The following is a 19,137-nucleotide window of genomic DNA, read 5'->3' on the forward strand; positions in this document are numbered from 1 at the left end:
TGTAGAGGGGGGGAGAATCAGAGCTAAACATCTTTCACTGTCACCTGTTCAATGACCTAGTATTACTCTGGGGGATAGGAACTGTAATGGTTGGAATCATGTTACTCTAAATGACGATTTAGTCTTGATGTCAAAGACCATTTTGCTCTCCATAACTTACCTGGCTAAACAAAGGTTCTGTTAATAAAACATATGTGCAAAAAGAAAATACTGCATAATGAACCACTTTCATGTCTGTGGCTTCCACAATATTACTACACAACATGTCAGTTGTCAGGGGTGTCAATTACAAAGTTGTTCTTCTGTCTCATAGCTACAGAGGTGGCTGTGAAGGAGGTGGAAGAGGAGACGCCACTGACAGAAGTGCATGATGAGGACCAACGCATCGCTGATATGGGCCGACCCACGCTGGGGGACCACGTCAGACTTGAAATCATCATTGAGGAATCCTACGAGTTTAAGGTGTGTGTTTGTGCGTTTCAGTTTGTGTGTGTGTGTGTTTGTGTGTGTGTGTCAATGTGTGTGTGTGTGCGCGAGCATGCCCCTCTTTCACCCACACACACTCTTTAGACAAACATAGATGTCATTGTCATGAATATTAGGTGTGTGTGTGTGTGTGTGTGTGTGTGTGTGTGTGTGTGTGTGTGTGTGTGTGTGTGTGTGTGTGTGTGTGTGTGTGTGCATGCTCCTTGCTCCCTCTCTCTCCCACACCCTCTTCAGACAGTCATCGACTGATAGGTGGGTGCTTGTGAGCACTTGACGGATCGTGTGTTGTTCTTACTGGAGTGGCTCTCACTGTGAGGTTGGGTGGGAGGCTGGGGGGGGGTTGAATTACCTCTAACCTCAGAGAGTCATAGCAAGTGGCTGCGTTGAAAGAGTTTATACTTTCAGATGGTAGTCTGCAACTTTTCTGTTCTAAAATTAACGTCAAGCAAGACCCAGAATCTGATCATGTGGGGCTGCCAAGTAGGGCAGAGGTAGTAGGTGATTTTCAGAAAGTATAGGATCCCTCTCTCCCTCCTAAAACCAACACACCTAGCTAGGGTTTCGACAGTAGGTGAAGTCAAGATAGTCAGGAAAGTGTCTTTCTATTTCTCTAAACATTAATACATTATCTTAGAGACCGTAGCAAAGCTGGGAGAGAATAGTGTTCTAGTCCATTTCTGCATAAACCTGAGCACAGACATCCCTCCATTAACATTACAAAGCTTCAGTCAACTCAATTACCATTTAAGTTTCCTTCTAAAGAAAATAAGTATGGGATTTTCCTTCTGATGGTGAGGGAAGAGAGATTGGGATGGAGGGAAGGAGGAGAGGGGTGCTATCCAGCTGTCATCCCAGGAGCTAGCTAATAGATTCCTCTGAAAGAAAGGATGGAGGAAGGGATGGATGGAGGATGAGGTGGGGTGTCCTTCTGGATCTATGCGTACTTTGATGAGGCTTGATTTCCTGAGCATGCTCTAGGAATGCCTGCTGCTGTCCTCTGGGAACCAACCTTTATCAAAGACAGGGATACAGCTACAGGCCCAGTAAGGGACTGAACCTCCCATCTATTTCCCCCTGGCCTGTGACATCATCACATAGCTCCTGAGGACTGGCTCTTGGCCACTATAGCTGTTACGTGTCATGGCCTTGAAGCAGGAATTACAATACTCAAGCTCTCTACACAGACTTCACTCTCGTTGTTTATTCTTAATACCTGATTATTACAGAGCAGTAAATATGTTTTAAGGACAGAAACAGTCATGATAATGTGTCCTGTATGTAGACTAGACAGCCTTGCTTCCCTCTATCTATGCACTTATCCAGTGTGCAGCTCTTTAACGCCATGTGTGTGGTGATCCCTGTGCAGAACACTGTGGACAAGCTGATTAAGAAGACAAACCTGGCCCTGCTGGTGGGGACTAACAGCTGGAGAGACCAGTTCATCGAGGCCATCACTGTCAGTGCCGGTGAGTTGAATGCCTTGACCACCTGACTGCCAGTGTGTGAGCACATCTGTACAGGAATGTGTGTGTTGTGTGTGTGAGAGAGTGTGTTGTGGCGATTGCGTGTGACATTTCTGACGCTCCGTTGATCAGTGGCTTCTGTCATACTGCAGCATCTCCTCAGAAGAAGGATGTTCTATGTAAACACCACCTGGTGGATATCTGGAGCACTGCAATCCCACGCCAAGGCCTCTGTTGATTAGAGACGCGAGCTTGTCAGAGTATAGCGTTGTTACCTTATAGCCCTTTGTGTGCTTGTCATTGTCTGTGTGTGATGAGTGTGATCTTCTAAAGAAGATATGGCAACTAGCCTAGAAAACTGTGTGAGTGTGTGACTATACGCTCAGTCTAATAAGGTGGCCACTGAGGTACGCTGGGATTGATTCAAGTGATGAGAAGATTTTGGTTTAGGTGTTAGTGTGTTATGTGTGTATATTTTCTGTATCTCTGTGTGTGTGTGTGTGTGTGTGTGTGTGTGTGTGTGTGTGTGTGTGTGTGTGTGTGTGTGTGTGTGTGTGTGTGTGTGTGTGTGTGTGGTTGTGCTCTACTTAGCTGCTGTGCCGCCCTCTCTGGCTTAATTAAAGAAAGTCCCCGTCTCCACTCATGGGATTAGGCTTGGTGTTGACGTTTTGACAGTGGGGTAGCTTGTAACAGTTATGATGGAAGATGGTGAGAGCCCAGAATTTCCAAGCGAGAGAGACACACGGCAGCATAACCTTATATTAGACAGATAGGAACCTTCATAGGGTTGGATTGAAGTGGAAACACCACACAGACAGATAGGAACCTTCATAGGGTTGGATTGAAGTGGAAACACCACACAGACAGATAGGAACCTTCATAGGGTTCGATTGAAGTGGAAACACCAAACAGACAGATAGGGACCTTCATAGGGTTGGATTGAAGTGGAAACACCACACAGACAGATAGGAACCTTCATAGGGTTGGATTGAAGTGGAAACACCACACAGACAGATAGGAACCTTCATAGGGTTGGATTGAAGTGGAAACACCACACAGACAGATAGGAACCTTCATAGGGTTCGATTGAAGTGGAAACACCAAACAGACAGATAGGGACCTTCATAGGGTTGGATTGAAGTGGAAACACCACACAGACAGATAGGAACCTTCATAGGGTTGGATTGAAGTGGAAACACCACACAGACAGATAGGAACCTTCATAGGGTTGGATTGAAGTGGAAACACCACACAGACAGATAGGAACCTTCATAGGGTTGGATTGAAGTGGAAACACCACACAGACAGATAGGGACCTTCATAGGGTTGGATTGAAGTGGAAACACCACACAGACAGATAGGAACCTTCATAGGGTTGGGAAACACCCCACAGAAGAAGAAATACGGTTTATCTGAGTCTGACTATCAAGATGCTGTCCCCACCTCCACACTCTCGCCATATCTTTCAGCCACTCATGACATTTAGCACCTTTGCCTTTTGAAACATTTGACACCACGAGCCCTAGCACTCAATAGTTCTTGCGTTTTTGCATTAGATTCAGTGCTAATAGTAGACACCTAGCATTTAACATCTACCACCCACAGCACGCAGTACAGAAGACATTTAGCTAGAATTATAGATCTATATTTCATATAGCACAGCACATTCTCTTTGTGTTTTCTAGTTGAGTCTGTGATCCACAGTTAAATGAACAGGCACATTTAACAGAGCTGTTAACCCAATGTCTACCTCACTATTGGTGCGCTGCGCAGCTGTTAGGTTCACCCTCAACCACCGGCAATTGCTAATAACCATCCACAACCGCGGGACTATATGTGATAAAGGGTCAATCTGAGGCCCTCAACCGACCCTAACCCGCTAATACAGAAAATGTGATGTAAGCTATAGTCAGAAACAGCAGAAAGATGTTTGGACAGAGTTTGTAGGATTTGATTTGCCTGATTTAGATATGTTTCTGCTTATAATTGTTGACATTTTGGTAGATTACTTGTTAGTTAACTTGTCTACAATTAGATACAAGCAGCTTCTCTTCTGTCATTATATGTTTCCCTAGAAGACGACATAAACCCTTGCTCACCAGAATAATGTCATAACCCGATTGAATGAATGCTTAAATCGAGTTGACATCTGTAACGTTTTCCCTGCCATCTCTGCTTCCTTCACGGAGCAAAGACATTTAGGGACCAGGAGAATATAACTCTAAAGAAATGGGAAATACTTTCTGTGCAAAATGTCCAAATTACATCAGTTTGACCAGTTATAAGAAATAGAACATGAAAATGACCCAACATGTTTCGGATAAGATTTCAGTCATATTTCATGTGGTTAAAATACTATCAGCTTTTATGATGCTGATAAAGACAGCACCTCTACAGACGGCATGTAACTGTACATTAGCATTCTCTCAAGATGCTGTAAGAAAGAAACAATATTTCTCCACTCCTGTTCCCAAGTCAAAATGTTGCCTACATTTGGTGTATCATTTTACTGCTAGAAATGCTTAGTTCTGAGAGGTTATAAACCTACAGTTTGTCCAGATTTCAGTTCCCTTGACGTGCCAAAGGCCTATTTGAACTCCCCGTCTTGTTACTGTAGAATTTGTTTTGCGCCTCACAATCATCACACATAACATGCAGTACACTGCTATCATCCCCTTTCACCACTTCACAAACATTACTGTTCTGAACCTCCCTGGTCTTTCTTTTCAACTCTCCATTTCGCAGCTTTTCTGTTACTGAATTAAACTGACATTGTCCTTTCTTTCTGTCTTTCACCCTGCAGCCCCTCTGATTATATTTACTCTGCCAGTCAAGAGGAAGAGTGTGTCAGGCAGCTTAGCAGCGTTAGCCTCCTCACAAATTAGTTAAAGAGAAATGATTGGCTCCACACCGTGACTTTACGCAGGGCGTTGACGGAGATTGGACGTGACATTTCTACCGGTCATGAGTTGGTGGCTTCTTTAAACCTGTGGGGCAGCTGTGCCATCTGGAATCATTGTGTGTGTGTCCTCTCTGTGACCTGTGAGTGACAGCCCCACCACTGAGCTAATACAGTGTTAGATGATTCATTTATTTGGTCATCACCACTAAAGGGAAGAGAGACTGCTGAGTGAGAACACAGAGACTGTGACTGACTGCAGAGAACCTCCCCAGACATCACCACTAAAGGGAAGAGAGACTGCTGAGTGAGAACACAGAGACTGTGACTGACTGCAGAGAACCTCCCCAGACATCACCACTAAAGGGAAGAGAGACTGCTGAGTGAGAACACAGAGACTGTGACTGACTGCAGAGAACCTCCCCAGACATCACCACTAAAGGGAAGAGAGACTGCTGAGTGAGAACACAGAGACTGTGACTGACTGCAGAGAACCTCCCCAGACATCACCACTAAAGGGAAGAGAGACTGCTGAGTGAGAACACAGAGACTGTGACTGACTGCAGAGAACCTCCCAGACATCACCACTAAAGGGAAGAGAGACTGCTGAGTGAGAACACAGAGACTGTGACTGACTGCAGAGAACCTCCCCAGACATCACCACTAAAGGGAAGAGAGACTGCTGAGTGAGAACACAGAGACTGGGACTGACTGCAGAGTACCTCCCCAGACATCACCACTAAAGGGAAGAGAGACTGCTGAGTGAGAACACAGAGACTGGGACTGACTGCAGAGAACCTCCCCAGACCTCAGTAAGCATGAATGACAGAGCAGCATACAGTATGTGCCTTTCACAACCAGTCAGAATCAACTTATTACTGACAATGACCTTGATGACCAACCCTCTATCAACGCCAAGCAGCAGTAGTAGAGAATCCTTGATGAAGTTGCAGGTGAGGAGTTGGCAGAGATACACAGATGTGCCTTCAGTAGCCAGGGAAGGGAGAGAAGGGAGGAAGGGATAGGGGGAGAGGGGAAACAGACGACAGGAAGCTTCGGAGGATAGAATACCATTTTCTTATCGAGAGATTGGTTACAGTATTTGTCTGTGTCTGTGGGTATTGCACATGTGTGATGGGTGATCCTCCAGGATTCATCCATTAACTGTGACTGCAGAGACTGTCTCAGTCTTATCTCCTTACCTCAGCTAACTGGTCAACAGACTCAGTTAGCCTATGGCTTGGTAGCTAATAGCTTAGCTTATATCTTAGCATGCAGGCTGGCTCTAATTCTGGGGATTCTACAGACTTCAACCAGGGTCTCAGCGTAGAGTTGAATATTAGTGTTCCTCATCTGGTATGTGAATCCACTGGCCCTATAGTTAGCTCTCTTCTCTCTCGCTTCCTTGCTCTCTAATCTCCCTCCCTCCCTCTCCCTCTCTCTTCTCTAACCTTTGCTTCCTCTGGCTAAACTTGATTATTTAACATCCGGGACGGTGAAGTCTTTAATTGGATTTTAAAGTGGAATATAAATGTGGTGCTCCGGTCCGGTGTCAGGGGTCGATGGTGTGATCTGTGCCCAGTTTAATGTCACCTCCGCTGGGTTCGTGGCTGCCTCTTCCTCTCCCGATGGGGCCTGGCGGAAAGAGACAGTCCATAACAATTAACACCTCCTCAATGACCTCTCACTGTCACCAACAACCTGCCATCACCTGCAGACACCCTAGACATTGGCTAGAGATTCACTCTCTCCCGCTTTCTTTCTTTCTCTCTCTATCTCTTTCTCTCTCTCTTTCCCTATTCATGGTTTTGCTTCTGTCTATGCATCACAGTGTGTGTTGTCATCTGTGATGTGTGTTCATGTAGATGTGTGTGAGTGTGTATGTGTGTCATTTGTGTGAGTGTGTATTTGTCCTGTTGTGTATGGTGTGTGTGTACCAGGTGTGATCAGCACAGGATTATTCATTATTCACACCCTACCTCCTCCCAGTATGCCAGACTTCCTACACCCACAAAATCAGTACTTCAGTCGATACAGAGGGCACTGCCTGACCTGATATGACCTTTTGTGAGGGGTCAGTCTAATTGGCAGGGGTCAGACCTAGACTGTCCAGTGGCCGTGACTCACAGCACAGCTACCTGCTGAGACAGACAGATGGCAGCCTAGGTCAAACGAATCTTGGATGGTGTTGGTCTGGAGTTTAACCCCATAAAAATAACCTTTAGTCGTTACTGACCAGGAGAAATAGAGAGCTCTGATCTCACCTAGCCTACAGTATAGTTAAAATAATAGAATGTCTTTTTATCCTCCTCCTGCCAGGAAATTCAAGAGAATCAGACTAGTAGCTACGACAGCGACTCAATTCAAGAGAATCAGACTATTAGCTACGACAGCGACTCAATTCAAGAGAATCAGACTATTAGCTACGACAGCGACTCAATTCAAGAGAATCAGACTATTAGCTACGACAGCGACTCAATTCAAGAGAATCAGACTATTAGCTACGACAGCGACTCAATTCAAGAGAATCAGACTATTAGCTACGACAGCGACTCTATTCAAGAGAATCAGACTATTAGCTACGACAGCGACTCAATTCAAGAGAATCAGACTATTAGCTACGACAGCGACTCAATTCAAGATAATTATTCCAAAGGATACCGTCTAACTATATCAGGGAATATGTTAGTCAGAATCAGAAATCTATACTCTATTGCAAAAGTATATGATATGTATGATAATATTAACCCTTGTGTGTGAGATTACCTGGGACACAATGCACTGTACGTATATTCCAGGATATCTCCTGTCTTACCAATCACAAAATGGTGGAGGGATTTCAACAGCATTTCAAATGACTTGTTGACCCTGAAATAATGAAAAGATTAAGCTAACCAACTTAACCATCCCTTAAAAGCCTTTAGACATGTCGGCATGCTGGGTGTGTGCAGGCAGGGGTTAAGGTGGCCGTGGCTAATGGACAATTCTCATCAGATAAGATGTGTTGTGTTCTCTGTAGGAGATAGGGACAGCCTATTTACTGGTGCATTAAGTGGATGTTTGATGTGTGTGTGACAAGACTGCAAAGTTGGAGTTTTGAAGAAACCACCATTCATTTTTCTCTCTTTTTTCCCGTATGCTAAACTATCCCCATCTCTCTCTCGCTCTCTCACTCTCTCTCTCACTCTCTCTCTATTGCTCTCTCTCTCTCTTTCGCACTCGCTCCCTCTCTCACTCTCTCTCTATTGCTCTCTCACTCTCTCTCACTCTCTCTCTATTGCTCTCTCTCTCTCTTTCGCACTCGTTCCCTCTCTCACTCTCTCTCTATTGCTCTCTCACTCTCTCTCTCTCACTCTCTCTCTCACTCTCTCTATTGCTCTCTCACTCTCTCTCACTCTCTCTCTATTGCTCTCTCTCTCTCTTTCGCACTCGCTCCCTCTCTCACTCTCTCTCTATTGCTCTCTCACTCTCTCTCTCACTCTCTCTCTATTGCTCTCTCACTCTCTCTCTCACTCTCTCTCTATTGCTCTCTCTCTCTCTTTTGCACTCTCTTTGATTATCCTGCCGTCGTGTCAGGGAGATAGCCTTGCCGCCAGTAGCTTACCTCGGAAAAGTGTTCTGTTATAGGCTTTTTGCTAAGCATTCTGTGACACATAACTCTCCTGAGCTCCATACAAATGCAGCTGTGTTTAAACTGAACGATGAGGTGAGGTGTGGTGTCGACTATATTGAAAAGCCAGCTTGACTGTGTCCAGTGGTCAGTTCCTTTGACAGTGATGGAATGGGATGCATGTAATGTGTACACTAGTATGTACTAAGTCTCAAACAAACAAAGCACTTCAGGTTGAGTGGCAGTAAATCACCACCAACGTGTAACACACACACACACCCATTGGCTAATGAGATTTCACACACTCACTTTTGATTTTCATCCTGGAGAAGAGAGGCCTATGTTAATTAATATTTAGTTACGCTACTTGTCAGCCCACCTGACTGCTGAGGTGTGGATAGAAGAGATGACACGGTCTCAATTAGCGACAGGGCATAGAAATAGTGTGATGCTTACACCCAGGTGGGCTGACCTGGGAACAGACCACCGCTCTGTAAGAGACAGAGCATGCTGGGAAGTGAAATGGCATACTGCTATTACAAGGTGTAATATTTGCTATCAGAGTTGTCAGAGATCATACAAGCACTCTCTCTCTCTCTCCCTCTGTCTTTCCATCTCTCTCTCTCTCTCTCTCTCTCTCTCTCTCTCTCTCTCTCTCTCTCTCTCTCTCTCAATTCAATTCAATTCAATTCAAGGGCTTTATTGGCATGGGAAACATGTGTTAACATTGCCAAAGCAAGTGAGGTAGACAACATACAAAGTGAATATATAAGGTGAAAAACAACAAAAATGAACAGTAAACATTACACATACAGAAGTTTCAAAACAGTAAAGACATTACAAATGTCATATTATATATATATATATATATATACAATGTACAAATAGTTAAAGGACACAAGATAAAATAAAAAGCATAAATATGGGTTGTATTTACAATGGTGTTTGTTCTTCACTGGTTGCCCTTTTCTCGTGGCAACAGGTCACAAATCTTGCTGCTGTGATGGCACACTGTGGAATTTCACCCAGTAGATATGGGAGTTTTTCAAAATTGGATTTGTTTTCGAATTCTTTGTGGATCTGTGTGATCTGGGGGAAATATGTATCTCTAATATGGTCATACATTGGGCAGGAGGTTAGGAAGTGCAGCTCAGTTTCCACCTCATTTTGTGGGCAGTGAGCACATAGCCTGTCTTCTCTTGAGAGCCATGTCTACCTACGGCGGCCTTTCTCAATAGCAAGGCTATGCTCACTGAGTCTGTACATAGTCAAAGCTTTCCTTAATTTTGGGTCAGTCACAGTGGTCAGGTATTCTGCCGCTGTGTACTCTCTGTGTAGGGCCAAATAGCATTCTAGTTTGCTCTGTTTTTTTGTTAATTCTTTCCAATGTGTTAAGTAATTATCTTTTGTTTTCTCATGATTTGGTTGGGTCTAATTGTGCTGTTGTCCTGGGGCTCTGTAGGGTGTGTTTGTGTTTGTGAACAGAGCCCCAGGACCAGCTTACTTAGGGGACTCTTCTCCAGGTTCATCTCTCTGTAGGTGATGGCTTTGTTATGGAAGGTTTGTGAATCGCTTCCTTTTAGGTGGTTGTAGAATTTAATGTCTCTTTTCTGGATTTTGATAATTAGTGGGTATCGGCCTAATTCTGCTCTGCATGCATTATTTGGTGTTTTACGTTGTACACGGAGGATATTTTTGCAGAATTCTGCGTGCAGAGTCTCAATTTGGTGTTTGTCCCATTTTGTGAAGTCTTGGTTGGTGAGCGGACCCCAGACCTCACAACCATAAAGGGCAATGGGCTCTATGACTGATTCAAGTATTTTTAGCCAAATCCTAATTGGTATGTTGAAATTTATGTTTCTTTTGATGGCATAGAATGCCCTTCTTGCCTTGTCTCTCAGATCGTTCACAGCTTTGTGGAAGTTACCTGTGGCACTGATGTTTAGGCCAAGGTATGTATAGGTTTTTGTGTGCTCTAGGGCAACAGTGTCTAGATGGAATTTGTATTTTTTTGGTCCTGGCGACTGGACCTTTTTTGGAACACCATTATTTTGGTCTTACTGAGATTTACTGTCAGGGCCCAGGTCTGACAGAATCTGTGCTGAAGATCTAGGTGCTGCTGTAGGCCCACCAGATCATCAGCAAACAGTAGTCTATCTCTCTCTCTCTCTCTCTCTCTCTCTCTCTCTCAGCTCCACGTGTGTAGTGATTATTTCCACCTCCTACGTTTAACTTAATGACTGATGGTGATGAGGGGAACTCTTTGCAGTACAAAGAATACATACAGGAAGTAAGAGTGAGTCACTTCCTGTCCCAGTTGTTCCCAGGCCAGGCTATTTTGAGGCCACAGCTTGGGTTCCCTGATAAACCCTGACATTAATTATGTAAAGCTTCTCTCTCCTCTACCTTGTCAACTGGATGAGGGCCTTCTTTATCATCCTAATGCTCCTTTTTCAGCAGGCACTTCTCTAGCCGGCTAGGGAGATGGGCTGTATTTATGCGTCTCCTCTGACCTCTACACAAGTAACACAATCTCAGTAAGGACCCTCATCTGGCGGCCATGCTCTCTTCAGCAGACTCCTTTCAGCACACTCATTAGCTCCCTAAAATGACCATCTTCATTCTGTAGTTCCTCTCTGACTGTTCTGCTTTTTAGTTCATCTGCCGTTAGTTAAAATTGTATTTGTCACATGCTTTGTACAGTGAAATGCATACTTACGGGCCCTTCCCAACAATGCAGAGAGAAAAATAATATAAAGATAATAACACAAGGAATAAGTACACAATGAGTAATGATAACTTGTACCAGTGCCGGGTTGATGAGCAGGGGTACGAGGTAATTGAGGTAGATATGTACATATAGGTAGGGGTAAAGTGACTAGGCAACAGGACATATAGCAAACAGTAGCAATAGCAGAGAGAATATGCTATGACTTGGGTGGCTGGAGTCTTTGACATCGCCTGATGTAGAGGTCCTGGATGGCAGGGAGATAGGCCCCGGTGATGAATTGGGTCGTACGCACTACCCTCTGTAGTGCCTTGCGGTCGTCAGATGCCAAGCAATTACCATACCAAGCGTGATGCAGCCAGTCAAGATGCTCTCAATAGTGCAGCTGTAGAACTTTTTGAGAATTTGAGGGCCCATGCCACATCTAGTCCATGATCAGCTCCTTTGTATTGCTGATGTTGATGGAAAGGTTGTTGTCCTGGCACCACACTGCCAGGTCACTAACTTCCTCCCTATAGGCCGTTGCATCGTCATCAGTGATCAGGCCTACCACTGCCGTGTCGTCAGCAAACTTAGTGTTGGAGTTGTGCGTGGCCACAAGGGAATACAGGAGGGTACTAAGCACGCACCGCTGAGGGGCCCCTGTGTTGACGCTCAGCATGGCGGAGGTGTTGTTGCCTACTCTTACCACCTGGGTGCGGCCCGTCAGGAAATCTAGGATCCAGTTGCAGAGAGAGGTGTTCAGTCCCACAGTCCTGAGCTTAGTGATGAGTTTGGAGGGCACTATGTTGTTGAACGCTGAGCTGTAGTCAATGAACAGCATTCTCACATACAGTACCAGTCAAAAGTTTGGACTCATTCAGGGGTTTTGCTTCATTTAAAAAAAAAAAACTACTTTCTACAATGTAGAATAATAGTGAAGACATCAAAACTATAAAATAACACATATGGAGTCATGTAGTAACCAAAAAAGTGTTAAACAAATTAAATATATTTGAGATTTGACATTCTTCAAAGTAGCCACCCTTCGCCTTGATGACAGCTCTGCACAATCTTGGCATTCTCTCAACCAGCTTCACCTGTAATGCTTTCCCAACCATCTTGAAGGAGTTCCCACATATGCTGAGCACTTGTTGGCTGCTTTTCCTTCACTCTGCAGTCCAACCAATCCCAAGCTGACTCCACACTCCAAGACTGCTTCCATCACGTGGACTGGGACATGTTTCGTATTGCGTCAGATAAAAATATTGACGAATACGCTGATTCGGTGTGCGAGTTCATTAGAACGTGCGTTGAATATGTCGTTCCCATAGCAACGATAAAAACATTCCCTAACCAGAAACCGTGGATTGATGGCAGCATTCGCGTGAAACTGAAAGCGCGAACCACTGCTTTTAATCAGGGCAAGGTGTCTGGCAACATGACCGAATACAAACAGTGCAGCTATTCCCTCCGCAAGGCTATTAAACAAGCTAAGCGTCAGTACAGAGACAAAGTAGAATCTCAATTCAACGGCTCAGACACAAGAGGCATGTGGCAGGGTCTACAGTCAATCACGGACTACAAGAAAAAACCCAGCCCAGTCACGGACCAGGATGTCTTGCTCCCAGGCAGACTAAATAACTTTTTTGCCCGCTTTGAGGACAATACAGTGCCACTGACACGGCCTGCAACGAAAACATGCGGTCTCTCCTTCACTGCAGCCGAGGTGAGTAAGACATTTAAACGTGTTAACCCTCGCAAGGCTGCAGGCCCAGACGGCATCCCCAGCCGCGCCTCAGAGCATGCGCAGACCAGCTGGCCGGTGTGTTTACGGACATATTCAATCAATCCCTATACCAGTCTGCTGTTCCCACATGCTTCAAGAGGGCCACCATTGTTCCTGTTCCCAAGAAAGCTAAGGTAACTGAGCTAAACGACTACCGCCCGTAGCACTCACTTCCGTCATCATGAAGTGCTTTGAGAGACTAGTCAAGGACCATATCACCTCCACCCTACCTGACACCCTAGACCCACTCCAATTTGCTTACCGCCCAAATAGGTCCACAGACGATGCAATCTCAACCACACTGCACACTGCCCTAACCCACCTGGACAAGAGGAATACCTATGTGAGAATGCTGTTCATCGACTACAGCTCGGCATTCAACACCATAGTACCCTCCAAGCTCGTCATCAAGCTCGAGACCCTGGGTCTCGACCCCGCCCTGTGCAACTGGGTACTGGACTTCCTGACGGGCCGCCCCAGGTGGTGAGGGTAGGCAACAACATCTCCTCCCCGCTGATCCTCAACACGGGGCCCCACAAGGGTGCGTTCTGAGCCCTCTCCTGTACTCCCTGTTCACCCACGACTGCGTGGCCACGCACGCCTCCAACTCAATCATAAAGTTTGCGGACGACACAACAGTGGTAGGCTTGATTACCAACAACGACGAGACGGCCTACAGGGAGGAGGTGAGGGCCCTCGGAGTGTGGTGTCAGGAAAATAACCTCACACTCAACGTCAACAAAACTAAGGAGATGATTGTGGACTTCAGGAAACAGCAGAGGGAACACCCCCTATCCACATCGATGGAACAGTAGTGGAGAGGGTAGCAAGTTTTAAGTTCCTCGGCATACACATCACAGACAAACTGAATTGGTCCACTCACACTGACAGCGTCGTGAAGAAGGCGCAGCAGCGCCTCTTCAACCTCAGGAGGCTGAAGAAATTCGGCTTGTCACCAAAAGCACTCACAAACTTCTACAGATGCACAATCGAGAGCATCCTGGCGGGCTGTATCACTGCCTGGTACGGCAACTGCTCCGCCCTCAACCGTAAGGCTCTCCAGAGGGTAGTGAGGTCTGCACAACGCATCACCGGGGGCAAACTACCTGCCCTCCAGGACACCTACACCACCCGATGTTACAGGCCATAAAGATCATCAAGGACATCAACCACCCGAACCACTGCCTGTTCACCCCGCTATCATCCAGAAGGCGAGGTCAGTACAGGTGCATCAAAGCTGGGACCGAGAGACTGAAAAACAGCTTCTATCTCAAGGCCATCAGACTGTTAAACAGCCACCACTAACATTGAGTGGCTGCTGCCAACACACTGTCATTGACACTGACCCAACTCCAGCCACTTTAATAATGGGAATTGATGGGAAATGATGTAAATATATCACTAGCCACTTTAAACAATGCTACCTTATATAATGTTACTTACCCTACATTATTCATCTCATATGCATACGTATATACTGTACTCTACATCATCGACTGCATCCTTATGTAATACATGTATCACTAGCCACTTTAACTATGCCACTTTGTTTACTTTGTCTACATACTCATCTCATATGTATATACTGTACTCGATACCATCTACTGTATGCTGCTCTGTACCATCACTCATTCATATATCCTTATGTACATATTCTTTATCCCCTTACACTGTGTATAAGACAGTAGTTTTGGAATTGTTAGTTAGATTACTTGTTGGTTATTATTGCATTGTCGGAACTAGAAGCACAAGCATTTCGCTACACTCGCATTAACATCTGCTAACCATGTGTATGTGACAAATACAATTTGATTTGATTTGATTGATTTGAATTGGGTTGTCGGGTGATTGTGGAGGCATTCACTCCATCACTCTCCTTCTTGGTCAAATATCCCTAACACAGTCTGGAGGTGTGTTGGATCATTGTCCTGTTAAAAAACAAATGATAGTCCCACTAAGCGCAAACCAGAAGGGATGGCGGATCGCTGCAGAATGCTGTGGTAGCCATGCTGGTAAGTGTGCCTTGAATTCTAAATAAATCACAGACAGTGTCACCAGCAAAGCACCCCCATACCATCACACTTCCTCCTCTATGCTTCACGGTGGGAACCACACATGCGTAGATCATCTGTTCACCTACTCTGCATCTCACAAAGACACAGCAGTTGGAACCAATAATCTCAAATTTGGACTCATCAGACCAAAGGACAGATTTCCATTGCTAAATGTTCATTGCTCGTGTTTCTTGGCCCAAGCAAGTCTCTTCTTATTATTGGTGTCCTTTAGTAGTAGTTTCTTTGCAGTAATTCGGACATGAAGGCTTGTTTTACGCAGTTTCCACTGAAAAGTTGATGTTGTGATGTGTCTGTTACTTGAACTCCGTGAAGCATTTATTTGGGCTGCAATTTCTGAGGCTGGTAACTCTAATGAATTTATCCTCTGCAGCAGAGGTAACTCTGGCTCTTCCTTTCCTGTGGCAGTCCTCATGAAATCCAGTTTCATCATAGCGCTTGATGGTTTTTATGACTGCACTTGAAGAAACTTTCAAACTTCTTGAAATGTTTCGCATTGGCTGACCTTCATGTCTTAAAGTAATGATGGACTATCATTTCTCTTTGCTTATTTGAGCTGTTCTTGCCATAATATGGACTTGGTCTTTTACCAAATAGGTATATCAACTGATTGGCTCAAACGCATTAAGAAGGAAAGAAATTCCACAAATTAACTCATAGCAAGGCACACCTGTTAAGAGAGAATGCCAAGAATGTACAAAGCTGTCATCAAGGCAAAGGGTGGCTACTTTGAAGCATCTCAAATATAAAATATATTTTGGTTCCATATGTGTTATTTCATAGTTTTGATGTCTCCACTATTATTCTACAATGTAGAAATGCATTGTGTTCCCCTGCTTTCTAGTTCCACTGTCCACCCAAACTCTGGACTGGAGCTCTTTCTAACCCCCTGAGAGAGTTTAACACTGACCAACCCTTATCCTCACCTGCCCTGTCCCGCCATTACCTGAACAGCCTATCAGAGAAGAGCACCCATCCGCTCCCTTGCCTATCAGAGGGGAGAGCACGGGCATGCTCAGTGGATAAACAGCGGATAAACCTCACCAACACCTCTGCTTCTGCCAGCTCGCAACAAAAGACCAACCTCCTGGGAATTGCTCCCTACACAGAATCTTCTGGAGGGTTTTTCCCTTTTCTCTGTATTGGATCTCTGGGAGTGCCTGGGAGTTGTTTGGGGACTGCTCAATGAGAGGGGTTGTTCCACTGAGAGGGTTTCCCATCACCCTGTTAACACAAGTCTATCAGCCTGTTAACACATGGTGCTTCGCCAATCAATGGTGATACATTCAGTCTCTCTCCTCTCCTTAGAATAGACTAGAGAAGCCTTTTGGATACGCACAGATTGTGATGGAAATTGATTATGTACCTGAACTGGGTGTAGCCTCTCTCTCAATATGCGTCCGTGGTATAGTGGAGGGTAAACGCATATTATGAATACTCACACATTATTAGAAACCTATACACACAGTTGTTATGCACATTTTAGAATCTAAGAGTCCCCAGCTTGGTGTGATAAGAGTCATAGTGAACTGGGGATGTTGGATGATTAGGTGAGTCTTACAGTGTAGGCACTGCCTTCAGCCCCAGAGTCTGGGGCGCAACAGGACAGCTGCTAACAAAAACAGCAACCCAGATAGGGAGGATTAGAACAGAGAATAGGGACAGCGAGTCAGTCAGATAGACAGTGACCAAGGATGGAGAGTGAAAGAGTGAGACACAAAATGAAGGCTGAAAGAGACTCAAATATTAAGAGAAAAAGACAGAGCAGGGTTGAGAAATACCATGCCAATCTGTTTCACATGAAACATTTAGTTGATTTCCTATTCAGTTCAATACATTTTTCAATATTGTTGAATTCCGTTTTAATGTCTGGATTCCGTGATTCTGTCCACCTTCTCCTCAAATTTTATAGGGATTTTATAGGGATTGTACAGGGCCCTACAGAGAGGTGGAGAGAGTGAGAGAAAGGCACTTAAACTCATACTGCCATATTGGGTGCGTGTGTGTGTGTGTGCTTTTCGAACATGCTTACAGTTTTTCCCAATTGTTAACACAAATTTGCTGAAACTACATCTCAGGTACTCTAAACTCTCAACATTAAACAGTTAGCCAATTTCCCCAAACATCTTGCAAAATGAAACACAGTAATCAAAATCATGTACTCCCTGCTCAAAATGAAACTCTGTATACAAATGAGACACACACACACATCAAATTAACCTACTTTAGTGACAACCGAGATCACACTAATGGGACATATTCAAAACACTGCTATCAGAACCTATTTCATTGTGAAGACTAAGATGTTGTTATACTGTATGTTGTTTGTGTTTACTCAAACAAGAAAGGAACGTAAATGCAAAAATTCAAGTTTTATAATTCAACATGTCTCAATACATGTCAAACAGCATACTGTAAGCACACATACAGTAAATATATTTTGCATATGCAAAGGAAGAAAAAGAGTCCTATTTATACTACTGTACTGTATGTTAGATCAATTGAAATAAATAAAGAAACTATCAAATCTAAATCATAAGTAAAGAATGAAATACTCCATTGAGAAAACAAAATCAATCATGTCTGTTGTTTTGGTCTGGCCACAGATTTTCATCAACATCAGAGGTGATATTCTCCCTGGCCAGACAGCTGGGGAAATATCTTCTGGCATGACGCATCCACCTCTGACACGACTCTGCTGGGAAATGTCACCACAGGCCTCCTCCATTTGTATGTGTATTTATTATGGATCCCCATTAGCTGCTGTCAAGGCAGCAGCTACTCTTACTCTTACTGTGGTCCAGCAAAATTAAGGCAGTATAAACCATTTTTAAAACTTTACAATATATTCACAGATTTCACAACACGCTGTGTGCCCTCAGGCTCCTACTCCACCACTACCACATATCTACAGTACTAAATCCATGTGGATGTGTGTGTATAGTGCATACTGTATGTTATCATGTGTGTGTATGCTTGTGTCTGTGCCTATGTTTGTATTGCTTCACAGTCCCGCTGTTCCATAAGATGTTTTTTACCTGTTTTTTTTATCTGATTTTACTGCTTGAATCAGTTACCTGATATGGAATAGAGTTCTATGTAGTCATGGCTCTATGTAGTACTGTGTGCCTCCCATAGTCTGCTCTGGACTTGGGGACTGTGTAGACCTCTTGTGGCATGTCTTGTGGGATATGCATGGGTGTTCGAGCTGTGTGCCAGTAGTTTAGACAAACAGCTCGGTGCATTCAACAAGTCAATACCTCTCATAAATACAAGTAGTGATGAAGTCAACCTCTCCTCCACTTTGAGGCAGGAGAGATTGACATGCATAGTATTAATATTAACTCTGTGTACATCCAAAGGCCAGCCGTGATGTCCTGTTCTGAGCCAATTGCAATTTTCCTAAGTCCTTTTTTGTGGCACCTGACCACACAACTGAACAGTAGTCAAGGTGCGACAAAACCAGGGCCTGTAGGACCTGCCTTGTTGATAGTGCTGTTAAGAAGGTAGAAACTAGGGCCTGTAGGACCTGCCTTGTTGATAGTGTTGTTAAGAAAGTAGAAACTAGGGCCTGTAGGACCTGCCTTGTTGATAGTGCTGTTAAGAAGGTAGAAACTAGGGCCTGTAAGACCTGCCTTGTTGATAGTGTTGTTAAGAAAGTAGAAACTAGGGCCTGTAGGACCTGCCTTGTTGATAGTGCTGTTAAGAAGGTAGAAACTAGGGTCTGTAGGACCTGCCTTGTTGATAGTGTTGTTAAGAAGGTAGAAACTAGGGCCTGTAGGACCTGCCTTGTTGATAGTGTTGTTAAGAAAGTAGAAACTAGGGCCTGTAGGACCTGCCTTGTTGATAGTGCTGTTAAGAAGGTAGAAACCAGGGCCTGTAGGACCTGCCTTGTTGATAGTGCTGTTAAGAAGGTAGAAACTAGGGTCTGTATGACCTGCCTTGTTGATAGTGCTGTTAAGAAGGTAGAAACTAGGGTCTGTAGGACCTGCCTTGTTGATAGTGCTGTTAAGAAGGTAGAAACTAGGGCCTGTAGGACCTTCCTGGTTGATAGTGCTGTTAAGAAGGTAGAAACTAGGGTCTGTAGGACCTGCCTTGTTGATAGTGTTGT

At 44.5% G+C, this 19,137-nt stretch overlaps 1 protein-coding gene across 1 annotated transcript in view; it reads left to right on the forward strand.

Annotated features, from left to right (window-relative positions):
* The window catches only part of LOC115124804 (sodium/calcium exchanger 1-like), a 224,915-nt gene that overhangs the window by 188,686 nt on the left and 17,092 nt on the right, over positions 1-19,137 (forward strand). The window contains exons 4-5 of the mRNA XM_065023112.1: positions 314-462; positions 1,853-1,952. Of these exons, the coding sequence (XP_064879184.1) occupies positions 314-462; positions 1,853-1,952 (249 nt within the window). The remainder of the gene's footprint in view (positions 1-313; positions 463-1,852; positions 1,953-19,137) is intronic.

The sequence above is a fragment of the Oncorhynchus nerka genome, linkage group LG10, assembly GCF_034236695.1.
Source record: "Oncorhynchus nerka isolate Pitt River linkage group LG10, Oner_Uvic_2.0, whole genome shotgun sequence".
Classification (NCBI taxonomy): Eukaryota; Metazoa; Chordata; class Actinopteri; order Salmoniformes; family Salmonidae; genus Oncorhynchus; species Oncorhynchus nerka.